At 41.7% G+C, this 20,514-nt stretch overlaps 1 protein-coding gene across 3 annotated transcripts in view; it reads right to left on the minus strand.

Moving 5' to 3' along the window:
* Nucleotides 1–667: 667 nt before the first annotated feature.
* usp25 (ubiquitin specific peptidase 25) overlaps nucleotides 668–20,514 on the minus strand; it is a 30,337-nt gene continuing 10,490 nt past the window's right edge. Inside the window, exons 8-26 of one of the 3 annotated variants that reach the window (XM_083885822.1) lie at nucleotides 19,305–19,378; nucleotides 18,802–18,875; nucleotides 17,952–18,103; nucleotides 17,081–17,208; nucleotides 16,868–16,963; nucleotides 16,541–16,705; nucleotides 15,318–15,556; nucleotides 15,125–15,195; nucleotides 14,789–15,017; nucleotides 14,161–14,439; nucleotides 13,100–13,239; nucleotides 10,716–10,889; nucleotides 8,585–8,680; nucleotides 7,510–7,688; nucleotides 6,837–6,915; nucleotides 6,626–6,705; nucleotides 6,039–6,162; nucleotides 3,325–3,517; nucleotides 668–1,613 (exon numbers count right to left, since the gene is read on the minus strand). In XM_083885822.1, coding sequence (XP_083741948.1) covers nucleotides 1,441–1,613; nucleotides 3,325–3,517; nucleotides 6,039–6,162; nucleotides 6,626–6,705; nucleotides 6,837–6,915; nucleotides 7,510–7,688; nucleotides 8,585–8,680; nucleotides 10,716–10,889; nucleotides 13,100–13,239; nucleotides 14,161–14,439; nucleotides 14,789–15,017; nucleotides 15,125–15,195; nucleotides 15,318–15,556; nucleotides 16,541–16,705; nucleotides 16,868–16,963; nucleotides 17,081–17,208; nucleotides 17,952–18,103; nucleotides 18,802–18,875; nucleotides 19,305–19,378 — 2,745 coding nt within the window. In that variant the 3' untranslated portion in view covers nucleotides 668–1,440. Of the gene's footprint in view, nucleotides 1,614–3,324; nucleotides 3,518–6,038; nucleotides 6,163–6,625; nucleotides 6,706–6,836; nucleotides 6,916–7,509; nucleotides 7,689–8,584; nucleotides 8,681–10,715; nucleotides 10,890–13,099; nucleotides 13,240–14,160; nucleotides 14,440–14,788; nucleotides 15,018–15,124; nucleotides 15,196–15,317; nucleotides 15,557–16,540; nucleotides 16,706–16,867; nucleotides 16,964–17,080; nucleotides 17,209–17,951; nucleotides 18,104–18,801; nucleotides 18,876–19,304; nucleotides 19,382–20,514 lie in introns of all 3 variants that reach the window. The other 2 variants (XM_083885823.1, XM_083885821.1) reach the window with 2 other exon arrangements.

Raw genomic sequence — 20,514 nt, forward strand, 5'->3', positions numbered from 1 at the left:
ATAATGAGAGCTGTGATTCCTGAAACATTAGCATTTTAACAACGTCCAGTCAAGTCAAGACCCCATCCTGTCTACACTCTTATAAATAAGGGTTCCAAAAGGGTCCTTCTACAAGGGCTGAGGTTCTATCTGGAACCATTTCCTGGAACCTTACCAAGGGTTCTTGGCAACACTAATGGTTCCAGTAAGAACCCTTTAAAAACCCCTTCCTGAATAAAGGACTTTAAAAGGGTTCTTGGTGGAACCCTCAAAAAGGATTCCAGGTGGAACCTACTACTTAGCACTTATTTCTAAGATTGTAGTCGGGTTGGATATTGCGAGGTTTTCTTGTCCAATATGTTGCTAAATTTATACTTTTAAGGTAGCAAAACTCAAAATATACACCTATAAATGTACACAACATATCCAAAAGCAACCTGGATTAGAATAATTGTACAGTAAAGAGTGTAAATCTTGTATTTGGGTTGGAAAAACCTTGCCATTGGCTCCCAGACGACACAGCTTCTACCGCTTTATCCTACACATGATGGTCCTCAATACAACAGGCAGCTCAACTCCATAATTAACCTGTGAAGAAGAATTAAAAGTGGAGATGATAATTTATTCAATTTGGCAGTTCCTACAGCAGTTTTAATGTGCAGGTGGGAGAGAAAAGAAAAAGAAAGAAAAAGTAATCAACACACGGTCAATGCATTTTTTTTTATTTGGCCTAAAAGGGCCATAAATAAAATTTTATTCTCTCGATTTATTAACAAGCCACAGGGAGACCATGGCCATCTACCACAGCACTTAAAACATCTCGTTCTGGTGCAGTCCACAACATGAGACCCATCTGAGATACTCGGGGAGCCGTTGATAAGATGTGAAAGGCTCTCTCTTCCTTACTTCCTTAGAAAAGTAAAACAAAAACATGGTAATACTGTACCAAACGGGGAGGTGGAGCAGCGGGGTGATCCTCTTCACACAGAGAGGAGGGAGGGCTGTGTCAGCGTGGCTGGAGAAGCTTCAATCAAACGGCAACAACAACAGTAATAAACCATGAAAAAAAAAAAACCCTTAAACTCTTTTTGTTTTAAACAAAGTTGAAGCAGAATGTGCTTGGATATCAACCACTGCACGATGGCCACAGTTCATTTTTTTTTTTTTCTTTCACCCCCGTCAACATCTCCTCTAACATTTCTACACTCTTTTCCCCTCATTCCTCTAGTGTTTTGCTTGTAGTAAAATTGAAAAACGATATTTATCATGGTAAAAATTCGATAGCAGCAAATGAGAAACGGAGGAGGAAAAAAATAAACAGCTAGAGAAGCGAGAAGTGACCCCTGGATTGATAAGGAAGGCATGGGTTTTTAGAGAGAGGTCCATGATTTGTGCCCCGGGGGTCGGGTCAATGAAAAGGGGCGGGGAGAGTCGCCGTCGTCGTCGTCGTCTCGTCTGAGCTCATCTCTCCTCTGCGATCGTCCTGGCCACCGCGGTCATGATGCGGCTGAATCGTTCACACAGCTCCAGAGTGGAGTAAGTGGGCACCTTGGGGGGGTCGTGGAAGCTTTTAATCTCCGTCGAACAGTCCAGCAACTTGGGGAGGAAGTCGGTGAGCTTTTCCTGGAGGTTGGCTGTCGGAGAGAGCGAGAGTGAGAGAGAGTCACAGACGGTCACAGAGAAAATATTTTGACTGTGATATCACAAGTGGTTTCAAAGCATGTTCCACAACAGAAACAGGACCAAGACTTTGGTGAATTAGTGTCGGAGTGATAACATTGTGTGTTTTTTTTTTCCTGAACAAAGGTAGAACACATTCTCTCTGTGGGCTGATAATGAAATGTGCAGATAAAAGCCGAATCCTCTTTAGTCTAGACTTGCCAGTTTATTAATCTGCTCATATTAAAATCAAAACTGCACATTTCTAAGTGTTTTCCATTTTTAAAAACAAGCGTCATGTTCATTTTAGGATGTACACATCTGCTGAATGTCGTAAAAAAACACAAACTTCTGCACATGTTCCGTTTTCACTACACACAAACATGTTTAGTGGGTCATAAATATGGATATTTCAGGTTAAAGGTGCATTATGTAATAAATCTAAAGCAACTGGACATAAAATCCTCCGAATGTCACAGATTTAGGAATAATGTTCATATAACAAACTGAACTCACCAACAACAACAGCACGGACAAAATATTTGCATTAAAAAAAATCTTTTGCAAACTGCAAATCATGTTTTTGCCATGTGGCGCCAACTACCGCCGTCTACCAATCATTGCAGTCAGTAGAGTCTCGGTTGCAAGTTACGTCAGAAAACAAAACCTAAAAGACCTCGGTATTTTGAATTTGAATGTAGTAACCGTTTTTGGCCACATTCTTACATATGGCACCTTTAAAGCAGGCCGGATATGGGCGAGTGAGATAATTGCATATATGATGAAAAAAACGTTTATCAACACTTATATTTAATGGGTAGAAGTGTAGTGAAATATCAGCACGACTACACTCTTAGAATTAAAACTGCCGAGTAGAACCATATAAGGTTCTTTGGCTTGTCCTCAAAGGAGAACCCTTTTTTGAAAAGGTTCCCTGGAACCCTTTTGGAGGGTTCCACCAAAAACCCTTTTAAAACCCTTTATTCAGGAAAGGGGTCTCTGGATCAAAATGGTTCTTACTGGAACCATTAGTGTTACCAAGAACCCTTGAAAAACACTTCCTTCTCGAAAGGGTTTTTCAGAAGCGAATGTTCCAGATAGAACCTCAGCCCTTGTAGAAGGACACTTTTGGAACCCTTATTTCTAAGAGTGTACCGATAAACTGCTATCATAGGTTTTATAGAGAGAGAGAATATGGAAAACTCACCAACAGAGGATGAGACTCTGGTTGTTCGGTGACCAGATTTCATTACCTTGATGTTTTTGGCCACAACTGTATGTCTGTTTGTGAGCAGCATAACTTTTTTGACTGTTTGTGTATTTATACCGTGGGAAACTACACTTTTTTACACTATAAATTGTTTACTACAGTTCAAAAGTGGATAAAGTCATGGTTAAAAATGTTGAACAAGAATGAATTGGAAGGAATATTTAACTTTAACTTCTTTAACTTTAAAAAAAGAGACCTTAAATTCCCAGAGGCCTAAGTAAAACATGTAAAATAAAGTAAAACATCATCTCTCCCAGAGCTGCACACAACCAGGAGGAACAATTGAGCCGTGGCCTGATTATTGTGATCTCTGGCAATACTGAAGGAATGTTTTAGAAACCCAAAACTTCACTCCACACAAATACCGGGGCGCAAGGCAAAACTCTGTTGCTGCAACCCTCAGGGACGGAACTCACATTCCATCTCCTGGCCCAGGTAAGAGCACCAGCGGTTCCTCATGTCCTCCACGGCCAGCAGGTCTCGCTCCACGTCGTGGAACAGCAGCAGAGGGATGCAGGGCACCACCAGCTCGTTCATGATCCCCAGCCCCGTGGTCACCTCTGGTTCTTCTCCTGTTTCGAACATGGCGGCCGCTTGTTCGTTTAATTTCTACGGAAGGAAGCGTAAAACAAACATGTTACTGGATTTGGTATATGCTGATGTTTTTAGCCCAGTTCAGACCTGGTATTAATAGTCAAACCCAGTGATCCGATCACATGTGGACAGACTGTGATATACACAACCGTTAAAAAGTTTGGGGTCACTTAGAAATGTCCTTATTTTTGAAGGAAAACCACTTTTTTTGAATGAATATAACATTAAATGAAATCAGAAACACACCCTGTACATTGTTATTGTGGTAAACGACTATTCTAGCTGCAAATGTCTGGTTATTAATGGAATATATACATAGGTGTATAGAGGCCCATTTCCAGCAACCATCTCTCTAGTGTTCTAATGGTACATTGTGTTTGCTAATCATGTTAGCAGCCTATTGGATGATTAGAAAACCCTTGAAAACCATTGTGCAATGATGTTAGTACAGCTGAAAACAGTTTTTCTGGTTCTTTGACGAAAGGGCAAAATTATTATTTTGAATAAAAATCTTTATTTTCTAATCTTGTCAATGTCTTGACTATATTTTCTATTGATTTTGCAACTGTTTTGATGAATAAAATTGAATTTTTATGGAAAACACACAGTAATTGTCTAGGTGACCCCAAACTTTTGAACAGTAATGAGTGAAACAAAGCTCTACATACACTGCTGTAACATGAAAAAGGATTTTAACCATTCGAAAAAACAATTTTATATGACAATCAGTGTAAATATTGAGGTAGTGGCTTAAAAACCAACAACATATGGATGCTGATTATCGTAAAAACAACAAAAACCTCTGGGTCAGGCGATGTCAGCTGAGGAGGCGGTCTCTAATGCGTTCATGCAGACCTGTACTCAGCACAATCTGGACATGATCGAATCACCAAGGACAGATGTTAATACCGGGTCTAAATGGGGGCCATAATCACATAAAGTAACAATCACAGTCAAAGTTAAAGAGCTTAAAGGAAGGTACGTGGCCTCTCGCCAAACTTTGTTCACATGTTGACAAAGCAGCGACATCAAAAAGCACGGCTAATTAACGATTAGCATTTCAGAGCGGTGTGAGTTTTGAGAACAGCTGCTGAAAATGAAGTTCTGAGAGTCGAGTCACAGCCACTGCTGCAGTTGAGCGGGCCAAAAAAAGCAGTTTGCCAAACAATAATAAGTGACTTCCTGTTGTGTTTCAGAACATTGGCATTCACCTGTCCCCTTCACCTCACGCTGAGTGTTTGCCTCACGTCTCCTCCGAGGAGAGACGTCCCTTCACAGTTTGCTAAACCAAGGTCACTTCCCGACAGAAAAGAAGATTGGGACGGAGAGGAAACGAGGATGACTAACACACCTTCGTCCAAGAAAACACTTAGCTGATTTTGTACGTAATTGCTTTTACTCCAAACAATTTTCTTTATCGATAGGTTTTACCTTTGCCTTTTCTTGTTTTTGCTCTTTCTAGTCAAGTTTTCCATTCGTTCTAATAGAAAAATACAGTATTCAGTGGCCTGAGTACAAACAGTAATCCTGCAGCCACTAGAGCTTAACTGGGGCCTGATGTTGCATGCATGTAGATACAAGCTTTTCTTCCTCTTCTTGGCGAGAAAACACGTTGCTGTCACAGACAAACTCCCTGACCTCCTCTCTCCGAGGAAACGACCCGTTTTCTTTCTCTTTTTTTGTTTTTTTAGCGAGCCAGTGTGGAATCAGTGACTGCGGTGCTGGATTTGCAAAACATCCAAGTACATTAACTGTGTCAATGTTAGCCGTGTTTTCAATTAAAACAAGAGCTGAAGGTAAACAGCTGAGCGGACGGAGCCAGAACTTCTGGCCGGAGATCTGAGATGACCGATCACGCTGTGCAGAGCTGAGGTTTGAGGTTAGCTGAGGACACGCTTGTGTCTCATGGTAATGTGTTTACACTCGCCGGCCCTCCTGCTTCCTATTCCCACACCAGTGATTACTTTATAAGCACAATGCTGGTGTAAGGTTACTGAGTGCAGCAGCGAGGGGGCTGCAGAAGATCAGTACAAGGCTGATCAGACCAAAATACCCACAACCCTAACCAATGATACCAGACCACAGCCTGGAGCTTGGTGGGAGAGAAATGAAAAGGGGGGTCTCACATCACAACGCTGAAAAGGGTTTTCATCTGTCAGTATCAGATGAAAAATCTTCAGTGGAATCTCTTGTGGGCAGAAAGCAAGCCAACGCAATATCGCAGCAAAAGCAATTTGATTATAGCAGCACAGCTCCGTATTGAGGGGGGAAATCTCTGGCTGTTTCAGTTTTGCTGAGTCACTTTAGCGGAGGAAGTCTGACACGGGAGGGAACAGGGAGTGACAAAGGAGAGACGATGATCACAGGGAAGGACAGCAGGGACAAAAAGGCTTCTGTTCCCAAAAACAGAGCCTCTCTGTGGTCGCTTTGTGGCATCAAAGCAAACTGAAATATGATATAAGGAATAAAAACATCCGCTGATTTTAAACAGAGATTTGATCACCCGTTTAACGGCCTCGTGTATGAATGAACTCACCAGCAAACACTCTCGACGGTAGTGACCGAGGAGCTTCTCGTTGTGACCTCGGTACAGCCCTTTGGACAGAAGCTCCTTGTTGTACTGGTACGAGTAAATCAGAAACATCAAAGCCTCCACGTAACTGCAGGGCAAAAAACAACGTCGACACACAGATGTTATGTTCTGATAAAAAGAATATCAAAGTCGTACTAAGAACTTGTGAGTGTGAACCGTTTAGAGGAGACATAAACTTGATGACCCGACTGCACAAAGTTTGGAGCCGCACAGGCAGTGAACTGCTGCCCTCTACAGGAGACAATCCACCACTTACTGGCTGCTATGGACAATACAAATAATGGTAACACTTTTAGGGATTAGGGAACACATATTCACCATTAACTAGGTGCTTACTAACAAGCATAAGTAGCATACTAGCCCTTTATTAGTAAATATTAAGCACCTTGTGTAGGAAAAATCTTAATTCATGCTGTCATAGAGGTAGAATAAGGTGAGTGTGTTACCCCATCTAAAGTGTTACCATAATAATATGTGCAACTCCCAACTTGAACAAGTTAAAGTGAAAGTGCTCCAAAGGTGTCACGTACTTTGTCTTCTGGTAGAACTCCAAGCCGGTCAGCATGAAGATGGTCGTCTCTCGGAAATTCCTGTAGTCCTGATGCCACATCTGATGAAGACAAACACAAGTTTAATGACACAAATAGTGGATCGTTCAAAATATTCACTATATCATAACAACAGAAATTAATACACGTTCCCATTTTAGACGAATAAAGACCCGAAGAGTCCACTACTGACCTCATATTCATCCATGTTGACCTCCTCGGGTTTAATTAGGTCCAGTTTGGCACGTGCCACATTCATAATGCTCTTACATCTGTGGAGGAGGGGGGTGGGACACACACACACGATGAGATGGTGAGTCATTGTGAGTTTCTCCAGGAGATGAAACAGTCCACCCTGCCCCGAGGCCCTAACACGGCCTAATGAATCACTCTTTAGAGCTGAGTGGAGAAGTGAAACACTCCTCCGGAGGCTCCTATTGAGGCCACATGAACACATAAATCTAATTATGCCGCTCAAAATAGAGGAGAAGGGAGAAATCAATTTTTTTTCCATCTCATGAATATGGATTGAGGCCAACAAGTGTAGATGAAAAGTTTGAAGAGACTGTACGGAGCAACAACACAGCCCAAGGACATGAGCGTCACAATGATACTGGGGAGGGAAGCTTGAGATTTACTGGGAGCAATTAAGAAAAAATAATAATCATTTGTCTCTGAAGGCTTGTGTTTGAAAGAGAAGACAAAAGGAAGACGCATCAAAAAGATCTGCGGTTAAAAAGCATTGTCCAGATGAGACACAGACAGCGTGAGACGTGAGCTAATGAAGACACTGTAAAATCAAAATAAAGAGTCTCTGCTACCCTCTGCTGGTTAAACCGTGCAGTACAGTGTGGTGTTTGATCTACCTCTCGTCGAAGGCCAGGTTCCTGTCGGCAAACTGTGTGAGCAGAGTCCTCTCCAGAATCTTCTTGGGAGCCTGGTTTTGGATGAAGTACACGATGATGTGCTGGAGTCGGTAGTCATTCTCAAGTACAGTGTCCTCTTGGGCGAACCTCAGGAGACGAGCGTACTCCAGCTTTATGGCCTGAGCGGAAACAAAACGGGGGGGAAAAACTGAATTTGGGGTGGAATGGATATGGATCGTATTTATTTATTTATTTAACTGCACACATCCTAAAAGGTAACTCGACGCAATTGCATTAAATCATTAGTGCTGCAAGAACTCGGATTCACTGAACAAGATCTGGTCCAATGAACTCCCAACGCCACGAGATAAATACACAGCAGGACAAAATAAAACTGTCTGAGCGAGTCTGTAAGTGCGGAACTAAATCACTGTGGACAATAACATGCTGAAAACAAAGAAAGATTCCTCCATTTCTAGTAAAATATGGCTTCAATTAGTAATATTCACAGCTGGATGCCAACATTAATTCCAGCAGTGGGTGTACTTATCTCCATACGACTGGTACATGAGTATTATAAAACGTCAAATAATGAGGTACAACACCCGTTTACTTACTCTTGTCTTCTTTCTCATTATTGGAAAAGTGATACACATGCAATTTAATTATTAAAAAAAAAACAAAACAAACATATGATGTCTTTTTTGCACCTGTGTTCATGTAGTTTCTTTTCAGTATTTACTTCCAGTAGCACTTTGAGACTATAGCAATGGGATCCTTTCTTACACCAAGTTAGAGGAAGATATTGAGCGCATGTGGCTGATTCCAATTATCTAATGCATCCCTGCAGAGGTAAGCAGTTTAGAGTCTGCAATGCACAACAACAACTATAACATTCCATTTGGAGAATTTGACTCCAAATAGTGCAACAGCGATTAAACGCTACTGCGAAACAGTGCTCTGCTTTTCTGTATTCGGCAAGAAAGTACACATGGACACTCTAAATGAAAAGGGAAAGACAAAATGGGAGTGGAGATGGAATGAGGAACTGGTAAAATGAGAGTATGTTGAGTACCTTAAAAAAAGCCGCCTCGGGCCCATTCTTTTCATATACGCTGCTGGATTTGCCAATGGCCATTATAACACCCTGCATGTTGGGGGTCATCATCGCCTGCCCGGGAAGCAGGAACCATGTTAAACAAAACAACAAGGTCCTTCGGGACAAACTAAGCAAGGCCAACCCTCCATGTTATGTGCTCCAAGACACTACGGTAAAAGCATACCACAAACTGGGGGAGGGGGGGGGGGGCATGCCAGGCACCACTCAGCAATCCATGCACTGGTTAGAGTGACGACTGAGAGACAGAGAGACAAAGCCAGTTGGTTCAATGGCACGATGCACAGCCCGCATGAGGAAAGTGTGTGTATAGGGGGCGGGAGGGAACCCAAGGCAGCCGCGTGACACTTCAGTGGAAGTGCAGGGACATGAGACAACAGGCTGGAATTGTCACTAATGATAATTATTCCACAGGAACACAGTATAGGTCCAGTTCAGACCTGGATTAACATTTGTGTTTGAGTGATTTGATCACTAGTGGACAGCTCTGACTATGAGAGGTAGTTTAATCTGTCTCCAGTGACCACTCTCAATGATCACACCTGACTTTCTCATGCTAAATGCAGAGGAGAACGTGTGAATTTCCCGACAAAATGCAGCTGGGAATGCCGAGTACTTCCAACTATTGTTTTCTGGTTCTTTATTACCCTTTTGGGTCACTAACTCCAGTAGCTGTAACGCCACCAGGAATTGTTTTCCTGTTTCTGCCATTGTTTGGTTGCCAACTCCTCCCACAGCTCAGATCAGAGGCTTCCATTAAGTTTCAATGGGAGAAAATGGCATTTGAATGGCAGCAGGAATATCTTGTGAGTAAGTTGAAGATTTTTAGTTTTGGATTGGATTCAAACTGGATGAAAAATGCAGACAATCGCGACCAAAATAGTGAGGGAATAGGGGAATTTCTAAATATGCATTCCCAACGAGTGATTTTAACTAGAATGGCTATACACTCTTAGAATTGTGTGCCAAGTAGAACCATATAAGGTTCTTCGGCTTGTACCCATAGGAGAACCCTTTTTGGCTCCAGGTAGAATCTTTTTATAAAGGATCCACCTGGAACCCTTTTGGAGGGTTCCACCAAGAACCTGTTAAAAACCCTTTTGTCAGGAAAGGGGTTTTGAAGGGTTCTCTGGATCAAAATGGTTCTTACTGGAACCATTAGTGTTACCAAGAACTGTTGAAAAAACCCTTTCTTCAGGAAAGGGTTTCTCAGAAGCAAATGGTTCCAGGTAGAACCTCAGCCCTTGTAGAAGAACCCTTTTGGAACCCTTATTTCTAAGAGTGTACAGTCGTATCAATATGTTTGTGTGTTGTATGTTTAGAACCTTTTCTGGCAAAATCCTTGTGGAGACGAAACCTGGCAGAAGCTAATTTCTGAGGAACTGGTTCATTATTATTTGATTTGTAAAACCTAACTTTGAACATGTAGAAATGTTATCATCTTTCAAATGTGGCAAGGTAAAAACAAATTGTACCTGATTTATTGTCACAACTGGTCAATGTCTTCAAAACTGTTAACTATTAAAATTGAAAACTGTACATAGATCTGTCCACTTTTGACTGTGTCACACAAAACGGATATTAACACCAGCTCGGCACAGGGCCGCACTGATATTCAGCTACTGAAAGATATTATGATTCTATAATCACATGAAATCTGTGTGTGGTCATAAAGATCATGTTGGTGCATTTAATTTCCTATCAAATATTTGACATGAAATATTCAACAGTTAGTTATTCATATGCCAACACTGTGGTCTTGGCGTCTGTGCCTCGGGTGAAAGAAGAAGCAGCTCCTAGGGTTTCTGGTGATGGTTAACTTGCCCCTGTGCCAAGATGCAGAACGGCCCCAAAAAAAGGAAACTTTTAGACCAGGGTCAAACAGAACCACCAAGAAAGACGACGGTGTCCGATAGCACATAATTTGAAGCCACAAGCCAACCCAGAAGTCAGTCCACGTAAAGTGTCAAATCTAGTGTCGAACCATGCGAATGTGCAATGAAGCCCCCACTCCGTGTATGAAATATGCACAGGCGTCTCAGCACATTGCACAAAGAAGGGAGAGAGGATTTATCAGGGAGAGCGCTACCTCATCATCATACCCCCCCTCTTCTGACTCAATGACAAACGTCCCCACATGAGGAATGGCCACCTCTACGGTGCGCTGTCCGGGGGAACCATCCTCCATGACCAGGTCATGAGGAGGAGAGGAGGGGCTGCTCACCTGGATCTCAGGCTGAGGGAAAGTGGTAGAGGGGACAGACTGTAGAGACAATGGACAGATGACACAGGAGGGAGAGAGAACCGATGGAAAGACATGGAACATTAGATACGAGTGGAAAAGAAAATATATCGTAATCATCAAATCAATTCATTTCATATCTGAACTTTAGAAGACTTTATGTGGTTTCCCTAAAACTGACTCTGCTGACGCTGACTTTTCAGAACTCAACTTCTCAGATCTTATCACTAAATTCTTTAGTCATACTAGGAACAGCTCAGGAAATGGAAGAAACTTTACTTAGCACGTAATAGGGAATAAAGGATAAGTTCACATTTGTTTAAGCTCCTCTTATTATACTCATATTTCTTGATGTGCAATGAAAGGGTTTTTTGGGGTTTCTGTAATAATTCTCGTTCTCTACATAGAAAAAAAGCGCAATTTCTAATGCAGTTCCAATGTTGGACAAAACCCGGAGCTCGAATCTATCCTCTAAACCTGGTGAAGGGAATAAAATCACTAAAGCCAACTATTTTTTGCCAACATATTCACTGATTTAAGTGGGTTTAAGAATAACTTATGTGATTTATTTTCTTAATTGTGTATATTTTCTGGTTTCTTTGGTTCTCTGTAACTAATAACCCAGGAACTAGCCTACGCTGTCGGGGGCCGACAGCAAGGGGTATATCCGCGAACTTGTCCAATCCTCAACTTTCCAATATACCCAAAGTATACGCACTCGCACCTGCCACTAACTGTTTTAATTAATTATTAATAAATTCAACAAAATAACTGTTAAATATTATGATATAATGCTGACTACACTTAATACATGTTCAAAGTATCCATATAAACTCGATATTGAACACAGAATACCTGAACTCATAAATGTCTCTCTAGTTTTTAATAAAACTAGTTAACCTATTATACCTTGTTAAATATTATGAATATTAAAATGCTAACCACACCTGCCATATCTTCAAAGTGTCCAAATTTCATGAAAAAGCATACACTATGTTTATTAAATTTCATGAAAAAGCATACATGTTCAAACTTTCCATTCAATGCATTAATAAAGAAATGGAGGCTTAACTATTTTTTATATGATAATTAATACATTTATATTATAATGTAATAAATATTATGAATAGGTGCTAAATAAACCCATGATATCCTCAATGTGTCCAAATGAGCTCAATAATAAAGAAAAAATGCCTTTACTATTTTTTCTGTGTTCACTAATAAGTTAACCAGTTAACTTATTATGTAACTATTACCAATCATAGCCAAAGTAATAATGATTGTACTTGTAGATAGTTGTTACATGAATCATTGTACAAAATTTGAAGGCAATATCTCCATCAGGCTGGAAGATAAAGCCGGTAATGTGTTTTTAGCATAATAAATTAATTAATTTGCTAATTAATAATAAAGCTACAAAGATAGGGATAATTCTCAGGTGGTATGTGATGCCCATGCAAAATTTGAAGCCAATACCTGCAATACTTTGGAAGATACAGGCGAAAATATGGTTTTTATATAATTAATTAATTAACTAATTAATAATAATGGTAGACAGCTCAAAATCAATAGGGATCATCTACAGGGGGTATGTGACCCATAAAAAAAATCTCAAACGCCTTTCCAGTTATCGCGTTAATGGCTAAAATCTGCGGACCGATTCCGCAGACGCGGACGCACGAGACCGATTCCATAATATCAGCATTTCTTGCGGATATAATTACTTTCGTTTGTGGAAAACTTTTGTTTTGGGAAACACTCATTTAGATGTTGATCGCAGTATTATAATTGTTTTGGCTCTGGTTTGGTCTCCACCAACTCCTTAGAAGATTATCAGACTTTTTTGTCCCGTTAAACTTTTTTAAAAACGCTGCTGTGATGCTGTACTCGCAATGAGAGGAAACCATATCAGGGATAAGTTGATATAACACAACATTAGGATGAAAAACTAATCTCCACAGCACTGTGGAGTCCAGTAAATCTTCTCAGTGTTTACCTTTCATATTAATTGCAATACTATACTATCCTTTAAGCACTTTGGACAATAAACACCATTTGATCCTAAGTTCCAAGTATTAACCCCTGAGATTTACTCTGGATGAACAAATAAAATAAAATAACATCACAGTTTTTAGCTGCTGCGTAAACAGATAGAAAGACACGATGTGGTGACAATGACTTGGCGTGTGAGTGAGGCAAAAACTGTGCGTCTTTGAGTGCGTTTTACATACAGCGTTCAACAAAGCCTCGGGGCTTCTCTCCTCCTGTTCGGCAGCAGCTCTGGAGATGGCTCGCTCCGTGTCCTCCTGCAGGTGCTTGGAGTCGTTGGTGGGAGACGGCTGCTCCATGTACTCCGGCTCCTGCTGGGGAGCTGCAAGCAGGCATCGGCAAACATCAAGACACATGCAGAGCAAAGATGGTTCCTACTTTTCAACTATTTTTTGACATACAAAAAGTTTTAATGCTGTCTCGTTTGGCAACGACACAAATGCCAAAACAACTGTGTTGAATTATCCATGCGTCTTAAACATGTAGAGCGCTTTTATTTTGAATAATTGCCCCTGAGAATAAAATGAGATTCATTTATGTTTGGTTAGATTTCAATGCAACAACACACTGAATACTTTACCAATCATCACACCATGTTGTCCACCATAATTGAGAATATATACCACCTGTGAGTGTACCATTGAATCTTAACTATGAGATATTAAAAACAGTAATGTTTCTAAGGGAGTGGCTAAAACTGCCCCACTTCTTTCAAGGTTATTTTGCAATCTTTTTATAATCATAAAAAGCCTTGTTCATGCAACACAATTTTACCAGTGCAGATGATCAGCAAGCTCTGGTTACCTTTCAAAAACATGATTAGATAGATAGTGCTGGTGTGTCGCACACGTTGATTTCATGCAAGAAATATGATCATTCAGCTATGGAGCTACAACAGCTATGGAAAAAAACCCCAACAATAATAAAACACTGGTCCAAACTAGAAGAAAAAGAAGGAAAAGGAGCAAAATAACCTAAAGTCATGGACATCACTGCTGTAATAAAAGGTCAGTGATCAGCCTGGGGGTATGTAATCCAGACAAAATTAATTCTGCTTTCACACTCCATTTCCCGTGTAAAATATTGTGTGTGTTTTTGTGACCGCACAATTTAGAGACTAGTAATCATGTAAATGCATATATGTTAAATTTTCCTGCTATAGTTTCAAGTCTACATAAAACAAACCGCTACAGAAGCATTGATTGTTCAGTATTCTTCCCTTTATCGAGGGCATGACTCTGACCTGTGTTGTCTGGAGGGGTGGATTCAATACTCATGGGCTGAGGGGAAGAGGAAGTGGTGGAGGTGCTGGATGCTGCCGAAGCAGCAGCAGCGGCGGCGGCGGCAGCTGCAGCTGCGGCTAACGCCAGCTTCTCCTGCTGGGCCTTGCGCGCCTGCAAGGTGTCCCACTCTACGACCTCCTTGTCAAAGAGCTCGTTGTCCCCCTTTACGTACTGCTTCAGGTCTGGGGGCAGTTTGTCCATGCCGCTGAGAACCTGTCCGGTTTCCTTATCAAACTCCTCTGCAACGACAACAGGGAGGATGGATTTACACATGACGCATCGCTGCCCAACACCTCGCAAAGTTCCACTTTAACAGACAACAAGGGTATTGCTTCACGTCTTTGTTTTTCAATTATATTAATATACATTGAACTTTTTCATGTTATGTAAGAAATGCATATTGTTATACATGCCTGTTATTATTCACACAGCCCTAACTGAGCTCTACCTTTATCTGCAGGATATTTAGCTTTTATATACACGTTACATGTCTAGCAATAAACACATTCCTGTGCAACAACAACATACTGAATCATTATTTAAACTTCTCAGAAGACTTACTTAGCGATACATTCAATCCACATGTACCTTCTATAAGAAAGGGCTTCTTGTCGTTGATATACATGAGACAGTAGGCACTGGCGTTGCGATAGCCTCCGAATGAGTCTCTGACCAGCTCCTCCCAGGAGGACTTGGTAACAGAGATATCATTGTACTTCATCCAGCAGCGCTGATGTGGATCGTAGATATAAGCCCAGTAGTGGCCCGCGTTGGCCTGGCCTTCATGGACCAGCACTGCATGAAGCCTGTATGGCACCTGGAACAACAAAAACAACATTCCAAATTGAGTATATATTATGGCTTACTGGAAATATGCAGTGTAAGTACTGCAAATAAGAGGGATGACAGAAAATTGCAGCTCACCTGCATCATAGATTTGTCAGAGTACATTAGCTCTATGGTTCTGTGGATTCTGGTTATGCTGCCCTGAAGATCTGATGGGAAGAAAATCATTACACTTCATTTGTGAGTGTCAATCTAATGTTTACACCAGCAGTATTATTCACAGAGATTGACAGGTAAATGAAGCTGAAGGAATTATAACAGATACACCTACCACGGGTGTCATTTTCCACTTCACTCCTCCAACGGTGCAAGCAGCCCTCGAGCACCCTCAGCTCTTCTTCGGTGATGTGCCTCGGAGCAGGGTGCATGGGCAGGTCGGGAGGAAGCCGGGACTGGGTAAAGGGTTTATGGATGGGTACTCTCTGTTGCTGGGCTGCAGTGGGCGCCGTGGAGGGGGCTGACGCAGACCCTGAGCTCTCTAGGGGGGGCAGGGAGTCCTGCTCGGCTGTGCTGCAGCATGAAAATAACACAGTAAAGAAATTTAAGCTATGTGTATACAGAAAAAATTGTCTAGTCAAATACTTTTGTAATTTAATAGTAAATAATGGAATAACTAAAAAGCCAACTTCATTCTGTATTTGATAGGTTAAATATGTTTTTTACTTGACTGAACAGTATCTTATTTTTGAATGACACTAGAAAAATCCTCCCACTCAACATTCAATACTTTTATTTCCATGTCGACAGTCACTTGGATTTTGTTTCACGCACTGACAAGAAAAACTCACTCAACGCATTACACAGTGAAATAAACGGATGAATGCATAAGAGTTGAATAAAATCCAGGCCATAAAAGAGACAATAAAATAATACTAAAGCACTTGTAAAGGAGTAAGCAGCAGACATCAAGATAAAGTGCATATGCATGTTAACAAGTGCATGATAGAATGAATAATAATAAATAAGCATTGCATATAACACAGATTTTAAGTGACACTTAGGAGACGTTCTAAATACAGCTCACTGTCCTGGTGAATAATATCCTCCGTTATAAATCCTCTTCAGCCTGTAAATGGAATGCAGTTTGTTGCAATTATCTATCATAACTATAATACAATATACAGTATCATAACTAGTCAATTATCATGTTGACTTATTCAGTCATGGACCACTTTGCCTCCCTTCCTCCTCCTCTCCCTCGTTCAGCTCTCAGCCCACTTCTTGGCATTTTTTAGGCAGATTTAGCTGCAGAAGAGGAGGTTTAGTTACAATTAAATAACACTGCCACCTGTTGGAGCATGCATGGTGACATGTAGCAGTGCAGTGGAGAGTGTGTGCCTTGTACAACTTGCAATTCACTTTTGGGATTAATAAAGTACTGTATTCACCAGAATGCAGGTACGAGCAAGTAAAAACGGGTTGCACACAGCCTGTTTTTAACTGTTTCTCTGTCATTGCTCTTGAAACCAACACAAAAATGGTGTAGAAACTTGCCTTGGTGGGGGCAGCTGTTGTCCTGTCGTGCCGCCGGGAGGTGCTGATGAGTCAATGTCCTCCACTGGGGAAGTGCACACAGGCTTACTGGAAGCAAACTCCATGGCATACTGGAGGACATCTGCCAGAGGAAACCTCTTGGGGCCGGAACCATAACTCAGATACCTGAGAAGGAACAAGGGGGAAAAGGGCGAGAGTCAGAGAGATGGAAGGGAGCCAGAGGGAGAGAGAAATATAAGGAGGGCATAATGAGGGAGCACATTTTAAGTGACAAATGAGCATGACTGTTGTCGACTGTGGTTTAATGCAGCGTTAAACAAGCAGTACCTCTCCAGTCGCTGTTGGAGCAGCGTCAGATGCTCTTTAAGCCTCCTTATCTCCTCCCGCTTGATCCTAGTGATATCCCTGTTCCTGTCCATGTACCTACCAACACAAAGACAGCAGAGGTTTCAGTCTTTAAGTGACTTTGGATTGATTATCATTTACAGCAGAAGTTTACGAGATTCTATAGTTGTTGACCATTGTGATCATGTCCATCACCTGTCCATGTAGAGCATAGAGGGGAACTCAAGCTTGTTGTGGATCTTCTCAGGTCGCCCGAGAGCTTGGTTGAATTCAAATCTCGAGAGTTCAAAGGTCAACACAGGAGGGAGTTCTGTGAACCAGTGCTGAAAGACAAAAGTTCAAGATTATCTCTCCTTTATTTTCAGTTGTCTAAGAAGATTTTTTGTGTGATTTCGATGCACATCCTCAAACTGAACTAAACTACAGTGAAGGAAACGGGTCCACTGGTACGAGCAGTCATTCCATGACTCAAAAACCTTTCCTGGGAGAAACCCTGTCTGCCTGCATGATGTGAAAGGAGCATCACTCCTCTGTGTCTAATAGTCCCCCCCTACGCGCTCATGCCTGGTGCTTTACCAGAGGGTTAGACGCCATATCCATCTGTGTACTCGCCTGTTAATTAGCTACTCCCAGCTGCTGTGAGACAGTATGGGCAAGGCCATGGCTCAGCAGAGGTCAATCTCAGAATAGCAAAGGACAAGGAGGTCAACCATGTAGAGAGGATCTAGCATACAATATCTTATTGTTTATCCTGATTGCCTTCTCTTTGGTGCAAATGATTGGTAGTGAAATTACTTTATTAACATTGATCTATGTGCACGTATATAATACACGTTTGATTTATTCTTCATTAGATATGCAACCTGGTAGAAGGTTAAGTTGTACCAGAAACGTATCCTTTGCATTAACAAACTGAAATAATTTGATTAATCTATGCACTTTCATGTACTGAATAATAAAAGAAAAAAACATAGGGACACATCCTTGGTCACGTGACCATTAAATGTTCATCAGAGGATGAAATAAACCAAACATACTGTATATTGACATTTTCTTTGGTACTAACCTCTTGCCCAGACCTGGCCGAGTTCTCTGCCGAGTGCAGGGACTCGATCTCACCCTCGATCATCGCAGCCTCGAGACACTCGTGGAGATCCTTGAAGCCGTTCACCTGCAGCGGGTACTGCCCAAACATCTCTGTGTTCTCAAACTTTTTACCTGTTGAATTACACGCACACACACCGAGGAGAACAAATTGAGCGATAGTCATAAATGCTGAAGAGCATTTGAGAACAAGATGAGTGTGCTTTACATCTATAAGAGGCAAGGTTAATAGGACTTCCATCATACTGTAATCAAACATCCGTCATTACACTTGAGTGGAAAATGTAAGAAAAGAAAACCAGAGAAGCAATAACGAAAGTAAGAAATAAAGAAGTACTTCATGTCATTTGCATCCAAGGTGATTTTCAGTTGTTCAGCACCATTCAATCACAACTATTTAAATGACAGCCCAGAGCTCCATGATAAGAAGATCCCCCCCCCGTAACCACCCACCCCAAAAAAATGGAGCAGACACGAGTAGCTAGCGGACATGCAGATGAGGCATTAAGGTCATTTTATGAGCAGCAGAGTCCACTGGCTCAGCTTTTGGTGGCTCTGGGCCAGCGTTGTCATGCATAATAAGTGCAATGTCAATCAACCGTCAAGGTCTTCCACGATCAATGCAAAGCGCTCGCCTCGTTTACATGGACCACATCTCATTAGGACAAGGTCACCTTTCATTACTAGGGGCAAGAACTCGCTTGCGTTCTGGCTGCTGTAATCAGACCAGCCTAATACTTAATCTCGCCCTAATTCTTTCGGCACCCTGCACTTTTTCTCATTACCGGTTTTAATTTAACACCTCTTCTCACCTTCCAGGACACCCACAGCAAGGAAGCGGCCGTAGAAAAGCTCCACCATGGGGTTCTTTGGCTTCTCCTCTTCCCTGGAATCAAAAAGAGGTGGTGGCATAATGCGCCGGTTAAGTCAAATGTACAAAAAACTTACATTTGAGTCACTGCTTGAGAATTTGCTGCTTATACCAACTAAAACATGTCTAGTATGACCCCGTTTTAGAACTGGTACTAAAGCCCATCCTTCGTGATCTAGTCAAATGCCGACAGTGTTAAGAATAGGTCTGAAAGCACCGAAAGCATCCTAAGATCTGATAACAAAAACTGCCCACATTACTAAGAATATATGAAACCAATCTGTCCTCAGGATGCATAAATACCAACATCCTCAGCTGCAGTCCTCTAATCTACTGTAGTTTTAGTGAACAATCACACTTAACCCCTCTGTATGTGATTGGATCACTTAGGATGGATGAAAAAAAACATAATAAATGTATTTTTAAACACTCCTCATTCATTACCTGTCTTCCTCGGCCTTCATCTGGAAGGCATCCTCCAACCAGTCCAGCAACTTGTGGGTGAATTCACTCACATCCTGCTGCAAAGGAAAGTACATATAAATTTATACGTACAACAAGACCAATTACAGTACTGTGCTGTGCTCAGAACATGAGGGGGTCACAGTGTCAAACTATAGGACTTAACTGCACCTGCAAGCGAAAAGAGTCTCATTAGGCAAATCAATGCTATGTCTGTCTAATGCTGACCGTCATTGAGCTTTGGATAAGAGATGACTACTCTTAACCAAGGAGTTCACAGATTGTTGAACTTCAAAGGGAACATGAACGCCCAAAGGCCACTCGAACATGGACATCAACATCCCCCGATGTTACGACTCCAGGGTCGTGACTGCTTCTATCTTGTGTATATGTGTCTGCATGTGAGTGAGATGGGTTGCAGGTATGCGTGGTTGAATGAATGACATGCATATGTATCTGAGTCTAGGTGGATCCTGGGAGCCGATTGGTCCTGCACAGGAGGAAAACTGAATAAGATGCCTGAACATCCCAGCTGCAGTGCACTTCCTCAAACTGCTCACAGCCAGATTGCCGGCAGATATTTTGTGCTTGGTTTTAATAAACCTTTAAAGTTATTTGTTTGATGCGTTGCTGGTGGTTTCCCCGAGTCGTAACAATTGGGGGCTCGTCCGGATTCGGTCCAGATCTGAACGTCCATGAGGTGAGTTAAGTGTGTTTGGTGGCTTTTTATTTGACTGTTAGTGTGGTTATATTTTGAGCACCCAAGTTAGCCACCTGGCAAGTGTCACAACCTCGCCACTGTTATTTTTGCCTTTCTAATTTTTGGTGTTAATCCTGAGTGGGGGCTCGCTTCAGAGTGTTGCTGTTGACTAAGCCTGGTCTTCAGTGATGCACTGAGTTCAGCGTTTAAAGTCGCCTCGAGCTCGGCAAGCCATTGAAGACCAGCTAGGCTGAGCATCATCCTGATAGCTTCGGTGTCTCCTTACCGTTTCCTCAGTTTTTCCACTTTAGGTCACAATAAATACTTAGTTTACAGTAACTTGTGGTTGGTGCAGCTTTTTGATGACCAAATATAAGAAAGGAAAAATAGTAGCGTGGTTGTGACACCTTCCCTGCGGCTAACTCGGGTGCTCAAAATATAACCACACCAACACAGTCAAAGGAAAAGCCACTAAACACACTTAACTCACCT

Source organism: Microchirus variegatus, assembly GCF_963457635.1.
Source record: "Microchirus variegatus genome assembly, chromosome: 2".
NCBI classification, from domain to species: domain Eukaryota; kingdom Metazoa; phylum Chordata; class Actinopteri; order Pleuronectiformes; family Soleidae; genus Microchirus; species Microchirus variegatus.